The 18,532-nt window shown below is 39.2% G+C and overlaps 1 protein-coding gene across 1 annotated transcript in view; it reads left to right on the forward strand.

Annotated features, from left to right (window-relative positions):
- Window positions 1-18,532, forward strand: part of LAMA3 (laminin subunit alpha 3) — a 250,657-nt gene that overhangs the window by 126,757 nt on the left and 105,368 nt on the right. Inside the window, exons 21-29 of the mRNA XM_077900280.1 lie at window positions 180-322; window positions 2,441-2,538; window positions 3,039-3,192; window positions 9,555-9,715; window positions 13,301-13,409; window positions 15,064-15,161; window positions 16,071-16,215; window positions 17,839-17,965; window positions 18,055-18,194. Of these exons, the coding sequence (XP_077756406.1) occupies window positions 180-322; window positions 2,441-2,538; window positions 3,039-3,192; window positions 9,555-9,715; window positions 13,301-13,409; window positions 15,064-15,161; window positions 16,071-16,215; window positions 17,839-17,965; window positions 18,055-18,194 (1,175 nt within the window). The remainder of the gene's footprint in view (window positions 1-179; window positions 323-2,440; window positions 2,539-3,038; window positions 3,193-9,554; window positions 9,716-13,300; window positions 13,410-15,063; window positions 15,162-16,070; window positions 16,216-17,838; window positions 17,966-18,054; window positions 18,195-18,532) is intronic.

Genomic DNA, 18,532 nt, shown 5'->3' on the forward strand with positions numbered 1-18,532 from the left:
TTATACATATGTGATGCATCCATATAATTAAAAAAAGAAAATCAATAAATTTGATCAGTATGATGGGTAACCATCTTAAACCGTTTCAGAAGTAAATTGAATATTCAAAACTGATTATCCCAAATCCTAACAGTAATTGCTAGACAAATGCCTTAGGTAGTTGTTTTTATTTCTGACAGGTGCTGCTCAAAGCAAAGAAGTCATCTTCTTGCCGAGTAAGGTACCAGCCTTTGTCACCATCTCTGGAAATGGTTTGGCAGACCCATTTTCAATTGCACCAGGGACATGGATTGCTTGTATTAAATCAGAGGGAGTCCTCCTGGTAAGAGCCCTCCTGAGTGGAGAGTTATGTGGGATTCTTCCCCCCTTAGGATGGTCTCACCCACAGTGACCCACAGTGATCCACAGAGACCCTAAGATATTAAAATCACAGGCAATTCCCTTTCAGACACAAGAAACTATGGTGATATTTGCCCTCAAATGGCATTAGAGCCAACTCAAAATATCTTTAGATTCTTCAGCCAGCTGCTCTCAGACAAAATAACCAAACCAACTATAACTCATAATGACTCAAAGTTATCAGAATAAAAATGCAAAACCTTAATGTGCATATGTCCCCACCCTTCAAAAGCTTCTTTGGGATTTTTCATTATGAATCAGAAGGACATCTTAGAAAATCAGTCTCTCTGGGAATTGTGTGGAATGAATCAGAAGAAGCTACAGGAAGAGCAGATCCTAATATCGAAGTTGTTCATGGCAGAAAAGAAGGGAGAGCCAGTTCTTCTCTGACATTCCCTGCCTTCTACTTCAAATGTAGGCAATAGTCTCACCAGACAGATGGCCCTGGACAAAGTACTTTGCATCAAGGGAAAAGCTCTGTTCTTGCACATTAATAGAATAGCCAGAGAATCCATGGGTAATTAAGGGATGAAAACTGCTGAGATATTGGTATGTTATAAAAAAAAAAAAAAAAAAAAAAAAAAAAAGGTCTTCTGAAAATAAAGTCTTTGGCAAACGCGTGGTTTCAGGCAGTCAGAGTGGAAAACAGCAAGCTTTTCCTTCTGATACAATCTTTTTGATTGGCAAGATTAGCATATCTTAGGCAGTTCTTTAACTCCAAGCCTGCCTCAGTTATCTCTTCCCTGTAATAGGGATGGTGTTTATCCATATCTGTCCTTTCCAAATCTGGAATCTTAGGATAGTGTGAAGGTTTATGCTATTCATTCAGTCCCTATTTTTCTTGCATCTTCTTGGTAGAAAGCTTTGTTGCTTTATAGAAGTTTTAGAATTTTTCGTGGATGTTAGAAATGAGGACAAGGAAAATTTCGTTGATGCCAACAATGGGTACAAAGTTGGATAAATGAAAGAAAGTCATTATGTTACTCTATAGACATGGAAGATACTTGATGACATTTAGTCAGTGCAGTTGTGTAATGACTCATATATATGCTTCCATGTTATGAGCTCGTTTTTTCTAGAGATATTTTATTGAATGCCTACTTATCAACCTTTGGTCTCCTAGGATCTATAGGACCATAAAGCAATGAGAGGCTATGGTCCCAACCTGAGGAAACTCAATAAGAGAACAATAACCACTGTTAAATTAAAGCCCACTGGGGTAGTGAGACCCCCATGGTAGACCACTGAGCCCCATCTGCTACTTTTCCTCTCCATGCATTTCTCTTTTTCTCCATCATGGACAAATTAAGGACCCTAAGGAGAAAAAATCCTTATGGCTGGTGTATGAGTATCTTCACAGTTGTGGCAGACATCCCTCCTCCTTCCCTCTGCACATAGGCGGTGATGCCAGCATTGCTCTGAAGCTGTCAAGCCATCAGTGTCTCAGAAACCTGGAGACCTGCTCTTTCCTGAAGAGCTGTTTAGCTGAATTTACATTGTGGGCTTCATTTGGCACAGTCCATGGAACACATTCTTCCTCTCATCTCCTAAGACAGGCAGTCAGCCAGTTTCAGCCTGTGATTCACCAGGATCACAAAACATCGTTTATACCATGCCAGGCAAGCATTGCTTTGGTGTGGGAGTAAAAAGCCATAATACATGATCCACAATTAAGCATTCTGATATGTGTTGATGAAAGCATCCAGTATTTCAAGGGAACAGATCATCAGTTGGTAGTTTATTATCTTTGTTTATTTTTTAATTTATACACAATCTAGAAGAGATGGTAAAATTTCCCCTGAGATTTGAATACAAAAGCGTTCACCCTGAGATGCTTATCTCTAATGCTTGAAGCACCTGCGACAGGTTGCTTTGTGTGTTTTGGTGAGTCAGGGGGTAGAATAAAGCAGCTTTTGTGGAGAATTTTATGTCTTGAGCTTCCCTTGGTCGTTATTAACTTAACTGGCATGCTTGACTGTTTTATTACTAAAGAAAGTCCACCACCAGATGAGTAATTTTCCTTTTGGTCTTCATTTACTAGGACTACCTGGTGCTGCTTCCCAGAGACTACTATGAGGCATCCTCCCTGCAACTGCCAGTCACACAGCCATGCGCCGACTCAGGACCTCCCCAGGAGAAGTTAGTATGGGGGCAGGGGTGCTTCTCGAGGTCCTCTAAATTAGGAACTTTTGGTGGAAGGATTTGTGAGAGGCCTCAGCATCACTAGTGCAGCAAGATGCTTTGGATAATTATTTAATTGTGGTTTTTCTCTGAGGCAGTCGACTGTCTTATATACGAGAGTCACAAAGCACTTTGCACACAGTAGCTGGCATGGAGAGTGACACCCACCCTCTAGCACATAGAAAGAAATATGGATGCTTGACTAAGTAACAGCTTCAGGGTCATGCATCTGCTGAAGGGAAGGGCTTAAGATAGAATCCGGGTTGATGGAACTTTCCTTTTTTTTATTCTTCATGCAAATGAAAATTTACCACCTGATTCCTACAGTAGGCAATTGGTAGGAGAATTTGTTGAAGGAATGATGAATGAACGGGATGGAAGGAATCCTTTGGGGATGCACTCTGATGTTGTGTTTTGTTCTGAGTTGTAACTGCTGTATTTTGTTGTTGTTGTTGAAGTTGCTTGCTTTACCAGCATTTGCCAGTGACCCGATTCCCCTGTGCCCTGGCTTGTGAGGCCAGACACTTCCTGCTTGATGGGGAGCCAAGACCCTTGGCATTGAGGCAGCCCACCCCCGCACACCCAGTCATGGCGGACCTCAGTGGGAGAGAGGTGGGGCAGCCTTTTTTTACTGTCAAAAGCTATTGCTACCTCTCCGTCTACATCTGCTGAAAACTCTTAGCCACATTTGCTTCTCAAATTCAGGGAAACCTGGAAGAATTTCTCAGAGGTGTTAATTATAGGTATACTGAGTTCTCTGATCCAGGTTGTGGCTGGGCGGTACACCACATGGAGCATAGTAAGGTTAGTCTTTGAGCACTTTCGAGACAGGACAGGAACATGGGCAATCACAGAATTCTCTCCTTTGCATTCTTGAGACTTATAAGGGTGCATCCGGCTCTACATGATTCGGGGCAAGGTCTTTCTAAAAGCCCTCCAGAAACCACACAGCTTACCCTAAAAGGATGCAATGCTCACTGACTGTTCAGCCCCTCAGGCTAAGCAGTTTGTAAAGGCTGATTTCTTTGAGCTCAGAGTCTGGAACTGCTACATCCCAAGGCACCTCGCTTATGACTTAGAGGACAGGTTTCTACAGGTTCGGGCATTGCTTTTCTTCCCTGAGTTTTTTAAGCCTTAAAACAATGTAAGACTCTACTGATTCAAGAGTTGGGTTAGAAGTACTGTATATCAAGACTAAGAACACACAATGCAACACCTTGAAATAAAGACACTGAAAAAAACTTTCCTTCACAACATTTCCATTCCTGACTTTTTACAGCATTCTCCGTGTTGTACCTTTGAGGAAAATGTTCATGATTAAATGTGCAGACTGATGTCATGTATGGGATTAAGGAATATTTCCTGGATATATAGATGTGTACATTTTTGTGACTATATTGCTAACATTTCCAGGGCAGCTGTTATAGGATTTTAAGGATATTTCTTTAGTCTTCATTTCATTTTATTTTAAATGTAGAGGGGTTTTTTTTGCAAAAAGAAATATGTATACCTGTTATAACAAGTAAAGCAATATGCGTATGCATAAAGAAAAACTAATGATCTCATTTCCACTCCGTTCTAACAGTCTGCTGTATCCCTCCCTCTCCATGCTGTGTATACACACACACACACACACACACACACATGCATGTACATACATAAATATGCACACATACACAGCTGTGTGTGTGTGTGTTCCCCAGACAGCAGAGAACATTTCCTGTTGAGAAGGGCCAACCTCCAGGAAATGATGCTGATGACTCATCAGGAAGTATCCTTGCCCCCAATTTAGCCCAGAGCCACAGCACTGAAGTGTTGGGCAGGGTCATATTTGCACAATGCATAAAACTAAGCCCTGGGCAGTCTAGTTTTACTTAACAGTCTGTTTTACTATTTTATTTAAATGCTTCCAGACTTGTGTTGTCCAATGCAGTAGTGACCAGCCCATGTGACTATATAAATTTAAATTAATTAAATAAAGCTAACTAGAGCTAAACAGCCTGTTCCTCAGTTGCACTAGCCACATTTCAAGTGCTCAGTAACCACATATGTCTAGTGGCCACCTTATTGGAAAACACAGATTATAGGATATTTTTGCTACTTCAGAAAAGTTCTATTGGACAGTGCTGTAATAGATCATTGTGCTAAAATTCAAAGATTAATGGCTTTAGAAGAGGTCTGAGAAATCATTTGATTTTTCTTTCTGTGAAAGAGTCCTTTTAAAATTATCCTTATAAAACATTTATTTAGCCTCTGTTGAATACTTAAATTGATGGAGGAGTAATTTTCTCCTAGAGGTAGGCTAACTTTTGTTATCATTAGCCACCTGGAGCAATGCAGAGTAACCCCTCCACTATTTTTTTTAAGACTCTATTTGAAAGAGAAAGAGATAGTGAGAAGGAGCATGAGCAGGGGGCAAGGAGAGAGAGAAGCAGGCCCCTCCCTGAACAGAGAGCCTGACACAGGGCTCCATCCCAGGACTCCAGGATCATGATCTGATTTGAAGGCAGATGCTTAACTGACTGAGCCACCTAGGCACCTTCCATCTTCCATTTTGGAAACCATGTGTAGTTGGATGCTCAAGATTGTTCTGGAATGAAACTACCTACATGTCTTGGGTCATCAGTAACTAGCTGTAAAATCTCTGTAGGTCTGAATTTACTAGTATACCAAATGGAGATAAGAATAGTAGCTACATCATGAGTACATTAAATTAAATAATCCATGAAAAAATATTAAATAAAAAAAAATCCATGGGCTCTTGTTGTGATGCCCAGCACACAGTGATCACTTAGTAACTGTTAGCCATACTGCTATTATGTGTTCTAGTCAGCACCATGGGCTGAAAGAGCAACCCACTAAGCCTAGCTCATATGAACAGTTTTTCCTTTTCTAAGATACAGAGAGGTCTGTCAGGATTCCAAGGGCAAGAACTGAGTACGTTCATGTCTCCTAGGAATCTTTGAGGGAAAGAGATACCTGGCTCTCACAGAAGCTTTCCTTTCTCTCTCTGTGTTTGTCTGTTCACTTCTTCTTCTATTAAATGGCCTCCTTTATTTACTTATAGCTCTTCGTCTCACACATATGCCATGAAGGCTGCTCTGGTCCTATTTCTTTGTTAATTCATAGCCTTGGCCCTTACTGCCACCTGAGTTTCCCTTCTTTATTCTTTCTGAGAAAGGGAATATGGACAGTTCATCTTTTAAAGTCATATCACACTGTTGTACACCAGGCAAGCCTCTGTCTCTTGTGAACAAATTCCTATCTATATATTTTTTTATATTTCAGTTTGATCATCTCTGTTTTACAATGTGATTTTAATCCATTTATATTTATTGTAATTTCAGACATATTGAACTTATTTTTCTCATTTTATTTATTTTGTTTACTAGCTTTTTTCAAATTCAATTTAATTAGCATATACTACATTATTAGTTTCAGAGATAGAATTTAGTGATTCATCATGTTCACACAATACCCAGTGTTCATTACTTCAAGTGCCCTCCCTAATGCCCATCACCCAATTATCCCATCCCCCACCCACCTCACCTCCAACCTTTAGTCAGTTTCTTTCCTATAGTTAAGAGTCTCTTATACTTTGCCTCTCTCTCTGTTTTCATCTTATTTTATTTTTCCTTCCCTTCCCCTATACTCATCTGTTTAGTTTCTTAAATTCCACATATCACTGAAATCATAAAGTATTTTTTTTTCTCTGACTGACTTATTTCAGTTAGCACAGTATCCTCTAGGTGCATCCACATCATTGCAAATGGCAAGATTTCATTATTTTTGATGACTGAGTAATATTCTATTCTATACACACACACACACACACACACACACACACACTACGTCTTCTTTATTCATTTATCTGTTGGTGGACATCTGGGCTCTTTCCATATTTTGGCTATTGTGGACATTGTGGCTATAAACATTGGGGTGTGTGTTTATATGCATGAATCACTATGTTTATATCCTTTGGAAAAATACCTAGGAGTGCAATTGACAGGTTGTAGGGTAGCTCTTTTTTTAACTTTTTGAGTTTTTAACCTCCATACTGTTTTCCAGAGTGGCTGTACCTGTTTACTAGCCTTTAATTTACCTTCTTAAAAATAATTTATCTACTTCTGGTTTGTTTGTTTTAAAGTAAGCTCTAGGCCCAACATAGGACTTGAACCCATGACCTTGAGGTCAAGAGTAGCATGATGTACCAACTGAGCCAGCCAGGCACCACCTACCTCTGTTTGATTGAGACAATTTTTTTCTGCTTGTTTGATGGGTACAGATTGTTTTCTGATATTTTAGTGACTACCTTTAATATTTTAACATATGTTCTTAAGTATGTATTTTCCAACAAAGTCAAAAGTTATCCAGTAATTCTGATCTCTTCTTTTACAAAACACACATTTTAGAATGCTTATTTACCCATTGTAAACCAACCTCAAACTTTTTTGCCTAGAAATTTTATTTTTACTCTTTCCCAAGACTTTCAGATATATTGTAAGCTTTGTCTTAATTCAAATACACCACATACCATCCCTCTCTCTTTTCTTTCCTTTTTTTCCAGAAGTCTGTCTGAGGGCAAAGATCAAGTCTGTCTTGTTTCCCATTGTATACCCGTCATGTGAACTGGCATAGAGCAGGTGTTTAATAAGTATAGATTGACCAAATCATTTCAAAGATTCATTTTGACATCAGATATGGTAATCATCCCTCTTAGCTTTGTGTAAGCATTAGATTTGACATGCCCACTTTTTACATCTTTATCTTGAAACACTTATAACTAGGTGAGGACAATTCTATACCATAAAACCAGAAGGATCCTTCCAGTTTTACACTGGTTCTGTTAAAATTCCCTTTTACTAAGATACATGATTGATAACAAACAACAAATAGTAAAGTTTCCATTTGCCATCATTTGTCTTTTATCTGAGTTTCTCAAAACCTTTTACCAACAGATGTATTCAAAAGCCTTCCTACAAGTCTTCTAAAGAAATCAATCTACAGGACTCAGAGTGGAAAGAACAGTAGAAACTTATATTACAGTACTGTGATAAAACTGGCAGCCAATAATAACTTCTGGGAGAAAAGTGAATACATCATTGCCCTGTGTATGTTTTGGTGGGTTAAGAAAGAGGAACCCTTGTTTGGAGATGCCCAGGGCATCTGGGCATATTATTGTTGATAATAACCTCCCCATTTGGACCCATATTTCACTGTGTAACAGAGTGGAAAAGTGGTGTGGATAATCCACATTTTTTCCCTGCGGGAAGTCTTTCTATTATATAAGTGATAGAAAAATCACTGTGGAAAATATTAGTTGTGTGGTTCAGTGCTGTGCAGAGAGAACAGTAAATGTGAATATCCTGAAAGCAAGGGGCAGGAGGATTTTAATTAAATGTGGTAAAGCTTGCTGGGCCTGAGCTTGCAGACTGAGGGGGTTAAGGTGCTACAGAATGTAGTTCTAGTATTGGCATGGACATTCAATATGCACTTATACTTTGTTTATTTTATTTTATTTTTTTATTTTTTTAATTTTTTAAAATTTTTTATTTATTTATGATAGTCACACACAGAGAGAGAGAGAGAGAGAGAGAGAGGCAGAGACACAGGCAGAGGGAGAAGCAGGCTCCATGCACCGGGAGCCTGATGTGGGATTCGATCCCAGGTCTCCAGGATTGCGCCCTGGGCCAAAGGCAGGCGCCAAACCGCTGCGCCACCCAGGGATCCCTGCACTTATACTTTGACCTAGCAATTCTACTTCTATGAATCTTACAGAATACTAGCATAAGAATATCTATCTATCTGTCTATCTATCTATCTATCTATCATCATATAGCATTATATTTTATAGGGAAAATTAGAGACAACCTAAGTGTTCATCAATTGGGGATTAGTTGAATAAATTATTTTTTGCTCATACTATTTGGAATGGTAGGAAGCCATTAAGAAAATGAAGTTTATCTGCATGTACTGTTATAAACAGAGAAAATATTTTTGAGTAAAAATAGCAAGTCATGGCAAAAGGAAATAATCAGTTATAATCATCAGTGTTTATATAGTGTTTGTGACATGCCAAACACACTTCTAAAAGTTCTTCGTATATTCATTTAATCCTCATAATAATTTTAAGAGGGGTATACTTTTGTTATCTTCATTTTTACACAGGAGGATACTGAGGCATATAGACTTTAAGTAACTTGCTCAAAGTCACATAGCTGGAAGCAGCATGATTCCAGACTCCAAACTCCAAATGGGGGTATGGGCATTTTTTTTTTTTTTGGTTGTTTTTGTTTTTGGTAAAAGGCCAGGTAGTAAATACTTTTGGTTTTACAAGTCATATGACTCTGTTGGAGCTACTTGTCTCTGCTGTGATGCTCCAAAAGCATCTGTGATTGCCTACTATGAGCAATTTTTCTTTTAAAAAAGAATATATGTGTGCATTTTTAGACATGGACAATTTGGAAGTATGAAAACCAAAGTCTTATTAGTTACTACCGCAGGAGTGGGATGCATGTCTCACTTCACATTATCTGCATCCATATAATTTAAAGTTCATTTTTTAAGTTGAAAAGCAGTAAAAGATCCTCAAGGCATACTTCTATTCCTCTTATCACCCATTGGAGATTCCTCTTTACCTCAAGTTTTAAAGTGTCTTTGGCCTTAAGAAACAAAACAAATAGATGGGTGAAAGGAGTAGAAGCCCCTATAAGTAGGGTTGCCAGATTTAGAAAATAAAAATACCAATGCTCTATTAAATTTGAATTGCAGACAAACAATAGTTATGTGTTTATCTGAATTTCAAATTTAATGGCTCATCCTGTATTTTATCTGGCATTCCTACCTATAGGACCACGTTTCTTACTATGATGACATATAAAACCGTTTCCAGGTGTCTTCTCAGCCCTGGTTTTACTTGCGTATGTAAACACATCCAGTACATTTCACATCCATCTGCTCGGGCTCTCTGACAGGTGGAGCTGCATCTGCGGCTGCAGGTCCCACGGGTTGGCAACTACGTGATCATGGTTGAGTATTCCACGGAAGTAGACCAGCTGTCTGAGGTTGATGTGCACATGGAGAGCCCTGGGTCTGTCCTGATAGGCCAAGTGAACATCTACAGCTGCAAGTACAGGTAATCAGTCATGCCCTGGGGGATTCCTTTGGACCTGATCAATCAGGAGGTCAGCCTTGGTTTTTATCTAGATTGGGAAGTTGTTTCCTTTTGATCTTGAAAATAAGCAGATGACTGGGCTATCTGGTGTCACCTCTGGTGTGAGTGCAGGAGGCTTCCTGTGGACATCCTGAAAATATTGCATATTCTTGAAAGGCTGTGTGTTCCACTGACCACTTTGGCTCAGATTCATGTAGCAACCACACCCTGTGTGGTGCAGTGAACTCAGTACTCCAGGCTCAAATGCTGTGTAGAGAACACATGGGTGTATGGGAAAGGAGAAAAGACTCTGTCTCTGTCACAACTGCCTTCACAGCATGCTCTTCGGAAACTGGGAATAATTAATGTTTGATGATCATCAGGTGAAAAATAATTAACCAAAGATTTAAAGATTTACCCTGATTAAGTGACTCTGTTCCTAGAACTTTGACAAAGATTTATTAACAATTATTTTCTTTGCATAATATTTCAAGATCTATGCAAATGTTCAGTATATGCTTTAATTAAAGAATCAGTGCAAGGGGTGTTTTCAACATGGAATTAATTGTATAATAAATGGCTCTAGAAGTCAGTCTCTTCAGACAGCAGGTGGAGAACTGCAGTGAACCCACTCAATTCTTGGCCAACTTGAACATTTTGTTACCACTACTTGCCTTTGGCTTTCTGTCAAACTCCAAATGACCTGAATAGTTGGACATTTTTCCTGTTTTGCAAGTAAAAGAACTTATGAAAAGACTTACTTTTAGGAACTTAGAATGGAAACTTTTATGAGACTTAATGAAATGGTTATTGAATTAACATCATACTCTCAGCAACCTTATTTTTTTATTTTTTTTAAAAAGATTTTATTTATTTATTTATTTATGGGAGACACACACACACACAGAGAGGCAGAGACACAGACAGAGGGAGAAGCAGGCTCTATGCAGGGAGCCTGACATGGGACTCGATCCTGGGTCTACCAGGATCAGGTCCTGGGCTGAAGGCAGCACTAAACCGCTGAACCACCCGGGCTGCCCTCTCAGCAACCTTAAAAAGGAAACTGTGAAGGCTTCTTTTAGGAATCTTTAAAAAAATCTAATTAGCCCTTTTTTGTGGGGTGATGATAAAAAAAAAAAAAAAAAAGAATATAACTGCATTGGGATTTTTAATAGGAGCACCAGATGGAGCAAAAAAAATTCCCCAGAATGTTCTCTCATTACCTGAAAATGTTAGTTTCATCTGTGGATGACATCAGCAACCACTGGAATGTGCACTCCCAGGTGGGTGGGACACCTAACGACCTGAGTCCTGGAGACTGTTGCCCCCAGGGCTAGGGCAGGGCTTCTCCAGACCATGTCCACCCTCTAGTTCATCCCTCTGACTCTTTCCACCTTCCAGATTATTTCACTTGATCCCTGCTCCACAGGATAGAAGGTGGTGATGGCTAAGGGCTCAGAAGGAAACACTTCTAATGAACCATCTCAGAAGAGGCTGTGAACATCTATGGCAAGCAGTGGAGTGTTTCAAAGCTAAAGAATGAAAGGGCACCCTTCCACAGTTCCTTCCATAAGCCACAAGCTTGGATTCATGAGCTCTGTCTGAATGGCATTTAGGGCAGACAGCTGTGTGGTATTCCATAGGTCGCTTTGGCTCTGGATAGGACAGCACCAAGTTCTTTTTTTTTTTTTAATATTTTATTTATTCTTAAAGATTTTATTTATTTATTCATGAGAGACAGAGGGAGAGAGAGAGAAAGAGAGAGACAGAGACAGGTAGAGGGAGAAGCAGGCTCCATGCAAGGATCCGGGGACTCCAGGATCATGCCCTCGGCTGAAGGCAGGCGCTAAACTGCTGGGCTACGCAGGGATTCCAGCACCAGGTTCTTCACCAGGGACATTAGAATTCCAAGACAGCATTGTATTATATTAGGACTTCCTTTTATTGTATTTAACCATTTCTAGGAATGTCCCATGGTGTGATTTCACTTGTTTAAAATATTTCCTTCTTCTCTACTTTGGCTGTCCTGTGGACAAGTGAAATTGAATAGGCTATCAGTACTGGAGTCCAAAAATATGGTGCAATTGGAAAATGTTTGACCCATAAAAGCCTACTTCAAATGACAAGCCCTTTCAACATTGCGGCTTCTCCTATTGAGGGTTGAAGCTTTCCCAACATTTTTTGAGTGAGTTCTAATAGTGTTATTTTAAAAACTATCCCAACAGAAAAGTAGTGGTGCTAATTAAAATACCACTTTTCAAAACAATGTTGTGATAGATCTGATGGTCCTTCTATAAGAGAGGTTCACTCACAATTAAATCAATTCAATAATTATCATCATCATCATTAGTCTGTTCTTAGTTAGAAATTTTATTTTATTTTTTATTTTTTTAAGGATTTTTTTAAAATTTATTTATGATAGTCACACACACAGAGAGAGAGAGGCAGAGACATAGGCAGAGGGAGAAGCAGGCTCCATGCACTGGGAGCCTGACGTAGGATTCAATCCCGGGTCTCCAGGATCGCGCCCTGGGCCAAAGGCAGGCTCTAAACCGCTGCACCACCCAGGGATCCCTTAGTTAGAAATTTTAAAAGGATATGAACAAAACTTAATCTAAATGAATCACCTAATATATTTAACTCCCAGGATTATGCTTGAACCAAAAGGAAGGCATTTTAATTACATAAATACACACACACACACACACGTGCTCAAAAGGGAAAAGAGAACAACTGTTCTTTGAGTTTCTAACTGTGGCTCTTTATACAGTATCTCATTTTAATCCTTACCAAAAAGTCATTGCATAAATTATTTCAAACATTTCCCGGAGATGGTCATTTCTTTTAGTTTGTCTCCAAACTAGTTTCCAAATTGTATTGACCGACAGAAAAGTTGTCATACAATATGAAGTCAGGAAAAAAAAAAAAAAACCCAAACAATATGAAGTCAGAAACATTTCTCCAAAAATACTTCCTTAATGGGTTTCTCCATTAGAGTGAATTCTTTGGTTCCAAACGGTGACCTTTTAAATATTCCTGAACTTCATATTTCACCTGTTGGAGTCGAAGGAAGGAGCACAGCTGGTACAATGAGGAAAGAAGGATGAGTGGAGCAGGCTAAGCTTCTGACAGCACTGTGGTTTCTCATGCCTGGAGTAAGGCCAGTCCCAAGGCTGATGTGGTATGGGATATCTTTGTGAGGCCAATAGGCAACCTTAGTCACAGATGGTACCAAGAATAGTAATAAATTTCCAAGAAGGTTGTGTCTTGGAGATCGATCAGACATTGTTGACTCTGAGGCTTTTTCTCCCAATGACTAGGCCAAGTATTACATAAAGCTGGTGGAAAATGTGAACAAGGCCTTTAGCCCTGAGATGCACAGTTCAGAAGGTTCTTTATTGTATTGATTGTGGACTGCATCCCTTTTAAACTTTTTGTGCCAGAAAATTCATTGTCAGTGACCTGGTTATAAAGAGGAGAAACAGAATAGCAATCAGCTATCCACACGGAGGCACAAAGTCAGGGAGACCAGAGGAGTCAGGCTAAGAACACTCTTTCCTCTTGCAGTGTCCTTTGCCGGAGTGTCGTGACTGATGGCAGGAGTGGCCTTGCTGTTTATGAGCTGTTAGCAGATGCAGGCATTCGGCTCAAAGCGCACAGGGGCCGATTCCTTCTGGTATGCTTCTGTTTTGCCCTTTGAATTTTAGAAGCATTTTGGCGATAGCTCTATATTTTAAAACTTATGAAAAATTTGGCTGGGTTTGTACTCCATCTATAAAATGAACCTGTGAAGAATTGCCAGTTTAATGATGTGTTTTCTTCCTATGTAGAACTCTGTCTTGCCTATTCATTTGTTTGAGCCTTTTTTATAACACCCAGTAAATTTTCCTCATCAAGTTTGCCAAGGGTTTCACAAAACTCTATTTCATTAATGTTTACTCATTGTTACTATTATGAATGAAATATCCTTTGTCATTATAGTTTCTGGTTTATTGTTATGCTGGTGTATAGAAATGTGATTAGTTACTGTCTATTTCCTTGCCCATTTACTATGTTATGATATCTTTTTAGCATCTTGGCAAATTCTTTCAGAATTTTCAAGTTGCAACCACCTGATATTTCTTTTCCCGACTCTTGTTACTCTATCTCAATAAGTATATTATTCAGTTAATTAAATATATACCATTAAGAGCTAAAATACCAAGTTTGGCAGATTAAATACCCTTCATGCCTCCCTTTAAATAGCACAAATCAAATATTGAGAATTATGATAAGCATAAGCAGTGCGACTGGGCTAGGAAGGGGTGGCCAGATTTATAATAAATATCTCAGAGAACAGAAGATTATCTAAGTATGAAGCAACTTTCTTGTCATTGCTAATATTAAGGGAAATGCTAGGCCAGCTTGTTCTAATGTGTTTTAAATATTCGTGCTTGACAGTATTGAAAACTTTGAGCCTTTTCTTAAGAATTATCTGGAATTGAGTTTTTAAGAGTTATTACATAAATTATATAATAGCTGAAGACTTTATTTTTTAAAATTGTGACTCTGTTTTTAAACATAATGATCCAAGTGAATCTTAATCTCTTCATCTTTGGGAATTATAACAGGGCTGAGTCTTCATCTTTTAAGCATAAGTGTTCCCTAGTATCATTCAGATGTCTAACTAGAATATAGGTTCCATGAGGGCAGGGGTATTATTCATCTTGGTCTCATAGGATCCCTCGGTCTCAGTGCCTGGCATATAGTAGGTGTTCAATAAAAATTCTTGTTACTGAATCGGTTTGTGATCCAACTGATAATACAGTTTTGATTAAAATAGAATGTATTGATAACTTAATAACTGAGTTTCTTATGGACTCAAAAACTAGCTCTGGAGCTAGTTTCTTCAATGAAGTCCAAATGTGCCTGAGATTCAAGTCATCCTCTATTAAGAAAGATAATTTGTAGCTGGAGTTACAGACAACAGGCTCTGAACAGCAGGCTCCCTAGCTGCCTACCACATCATCCTCTCCTTGCCAAGGGGTCTGAAGAGCCAGCATCAGCCCAGGGTAGGAGAGAAAAACAGGCACCCAAAGTCACTGACAAAGAGTTGTTTTTGGACTTTTGTGATTTTATTTATTTAGATGACTATTCCAAGAACATTCTGGCAATGATCCTGTACAACAGTAAAGTTTGTTGCACATAATGATGCCATTCTGCAGTTTTGTCTATTTAAAATAACAATTGTAATGTCTTTACTTAAGAGCTTTTTTAAGAGCATGTTTGACCATACCATTGGCTTTGCTGATAAACATGATATACCTTTTTGCATTGTATTTTTTCAACAGCATCAAATTTGTATCATACCCATTGAAGAATTCTCAACTGAATATTTGAGACCTCAAATCAAATGCATTGCCAGTTACGGGGGGTATATTAATCAAAGGTAATGGGTTTCCTTCCTTTCTCCCTTGTTTGTGCTCTGAGTGGTGCTATAATGCTTGTAAGCCTGCGACTTTATGCTTAACTTCACAAGGGATCATAGGCCAAGGTGCTAAAGGCTGATAATGGGTTAAAATAAAAAATCAGCTAAATCATTTCCCCCAGCAGTCTTTCCAGAATTCCATAATATCAGGAAGCTGACACAGTAGCAACTGGGGGAATAGTTAAGCTTTGCCCTAAAGGGCAGTTACCAAGTACTGTTCTGAGACCTCGCAAAGATCCTTTAATCTCCGTGTCTGAGGCTCCTCATTTAAAAAACCTTGAAAATAATGCCCCACCTCACCACTATGTTATGAGGATTAGCTAACCAATGATTATCAGGGTTTAGGCAGGGTTGTTTTGTTCTAGATTAAAAATAATTTATAGACACCATCATAAATCTTAGGCATATGATTAGAACTATAGAAACTACCAAGACAGTTAAATCTGGCTGTGCTTAAAAAGAAATGATGTGCATTTGTCCTCTTTGGTTTTTATATGACTTTATGTCAACATCTACATTTAGAGGTGGATAGTAATGTTTCATTGCATTGGCCTCATTTAACATGAATTTTAGTTCCAGAAAGAAAGTTTCTATAAGTTTCTGTCTAGTTAATATTTTTCAAAATTAAGATTTTCTTTCTGTTTTAGCTCGTTGTATTGAGCAGGTTGCTGGAATACACTTGGCCAATTGACTACACTGAGTGTTTTTGTATAAAGATCCCTCCAAAAAAAAAAAAAGCTCTCCACAGTCCTGTGGTTCTCTCGAGACTGGATCCTCTTGATGTCACACGGTCTTAAGCTCACAGTCAATATGTTCACCAGTGGACAGTTCTTCCATTTTTGGTTGTTTTTAAAATATTTCTTTTTTCAGTGCCTCTTGTGTCTCCCTGGTCCCTGAAACTCCTCCAACAGCATTAATTTTGGATGTCCCGAGTGGAGAGTCTTCCCCTCTCCTGACCCAGGATCCTTCACCTTCTGCTGATATTGTTACTGGAGTCACCTTGAAGATGCCACAGGTAGGGCTCCCCTCGAGGGTGTTGTTTCTAAAACATGATTTACAAAGTGTGGCCCTTACCAGAAGATCTGCATGACCTGGGAACTTGTTAGAAATGCAAATCCACCCTAGAACTACTGAATCAGAAACTCTGGAGGTGAGGCCCAGGAATCTGTGTTTTAATAAACCCTCCAAGGGATTTGGATGCCCCTGTAGTTTGGGGACTTCTACTCTCAACTGTAGAGAATCCTAGACATGATGAATCTGGCTAATCCTGTCTATGACCACCCCTTCTTGAAGTTCTTTCCTTTCTGTATCTCTATCTATACCGTCATTTGGCAATTTTTCATGGCCCATTTTGTGATACCTCATATTTTTATTGGCTACTGCTATTTAATATTGTTGTATTCCCAAATTGGAATGTAAGCACTTGTGAAAGCTGCTCTAGCTGATAGATTTTTTTTTTTTTTTTTTTTGCATCCCCAACTATACCAGCAAAATGCTTTGCAGGTGGGAAATTTTCAACAAACATTTATTGATTAATAATATATAGCATGAAGATGAAATGTAGTAAGGAACTGTATTTGTTTTAAATTGCAGGACTTACCATTTGTCCTGATGATATTTTATTCCTTTAATCCTAGAGATGGCTCATGTCTGTTCACATTGCATCAAGTTAGGAAATCAACAGGGTCTGACAGAGAAAATTTAATAAGATCCTGTATGGGAAAGTTCACCCAGAATCATAGGGGGAGATGAACTGAAATCATGACAATGGAGTTCTAATCCTGATTTTGCTCTTAGAGTATGATGTTTATCAAATTACTTACCTTTTTCAAGTCACGATTTTCATCTGAAAGATGATTTTTTATTGTGACTGTTTTTCTTGTTTTTTTTTTTTGAGGGTTTGAAGACTTATTTCTCACAGAGTGAGGTCTTCTGAGGAGAGCAGGCCTCACACTCAATCTTGAGCAAAAGTGGGGGCATGACTTTGGTTTTCACTATGGTTGGGCAGGGACAAGGGGAAGGTGGAGGAGTGCAAGGTGAGGGCTCCTTCCCATTGGCTAGAATTAGTATGGCTGTAACTTCCTGCCTGTGCCAAGGAATGTGCTCTTGGGCTCTCTTACTGGCTTGTGCAGGTGTGGGACAAAAGATTAAAGACAAGTGATGGGGCTTGACACCTGTCAGTGATCAAACATCCAAAATGGACTCTGGCTCTTTGTTACTCAGTTATCATAAGTAGTACTTGAATGCTGGGAACATTCTTGCACGGCTTTTGGGCAAACATTATGCATTTCTGTTGGGTGTGAACCTAAGAGTGCAATTTCTCAGTGATATGATCGACTTTGGTAAATGCTACCAGACAATTTTCCAAAGTGATGGTACCAAATTACACTCCCTCCAACATCATTTATGGTTGCACCACAGTGTTGGTTCATCCATCCTGAGATGCAAGTCATTTGGTTTGTTTCCAGTATTTCTGATTACAAATAGTGCTGCCGCTAATATTCAAGTGAAAATTTTGTGTGACTATAGGTTTTCATTTCACTTGGGTAAATACCTAAGTTGCTTTTGTTTTTAAGCTCTAAATACTTATAGCTCTGCAACTTGAGGAGTTTTTTTTTATCCTCTTTTTTCTACATAGAACCAAGTGACCCTCAGAGGACTTGTACCACACCCAGGCCGATATGTCATTGTCATCCATTTTTATCAACCAGCACACCCAACATTTCCCACCCAGGTGTTTGTGGATGGAGGGCGGCTATGGCCAGGTGAGCTTCAGGGGGCCAGTGCCATGGCTGCAGGCCCAGCTGGTCCTTGTGGTACCGTACCAGAAACTCCTCTCCCACTCTGCCCCCAGGTGTCTTCCGTGCTTCTTTTTGCCCCCATGTGCTTGGCTGCCGGGACCAAGTGATTGCTGAAGATCAAGTTGAGTTTGACATCTCAGAGCCAGAGGTAGCCGTGACTGTGAAGGTTCCAGAAGGAAAGTCCTTAGTATTGGTATGGTCTGCTTCTCCCTCAGCTTGCTCTTCATGTGCTTGCCTTGGTTAGCCATTCTGTGTGCCTGTTTGGCTCTTGACAATAGTTCCTCCGAGGAGTTGAAGTCATATTTATAGAAAAATGTTTGAATTTTATAGCCACTTGTTAGAAAAAAAAGAAAAAGAAAAAAAAAAGCAGGTGATAATTAAAGTCAAGGGAAATTAGAACAATAAGTAAGTGAATAGGAAGAAAACAGTCCCCTGCAGGAAACTCTGGTGAGTGAGTGTCTCGCTCTGCATTAGCCCCTCTCACTCTTCACCTGACTGGTCTCTTTCTGAAGCATTTAATCCTCCTTTGTC

The sequence above is a fragment of the Canis aureus genome, chromosome 6, assembly GCF_053574225.1.
Source record: "Canis aureus isolate CA01 chromosome 6, VMU_Caureus_v.1.0, whole genome shotgun sequence".
Classification (NCBI taxonomy): domain Eukaryota; kingdom Metazoa; phylum Chordata; class Mammalia; order Carnivora; family Canidae; genus Canis; species Canis aureus.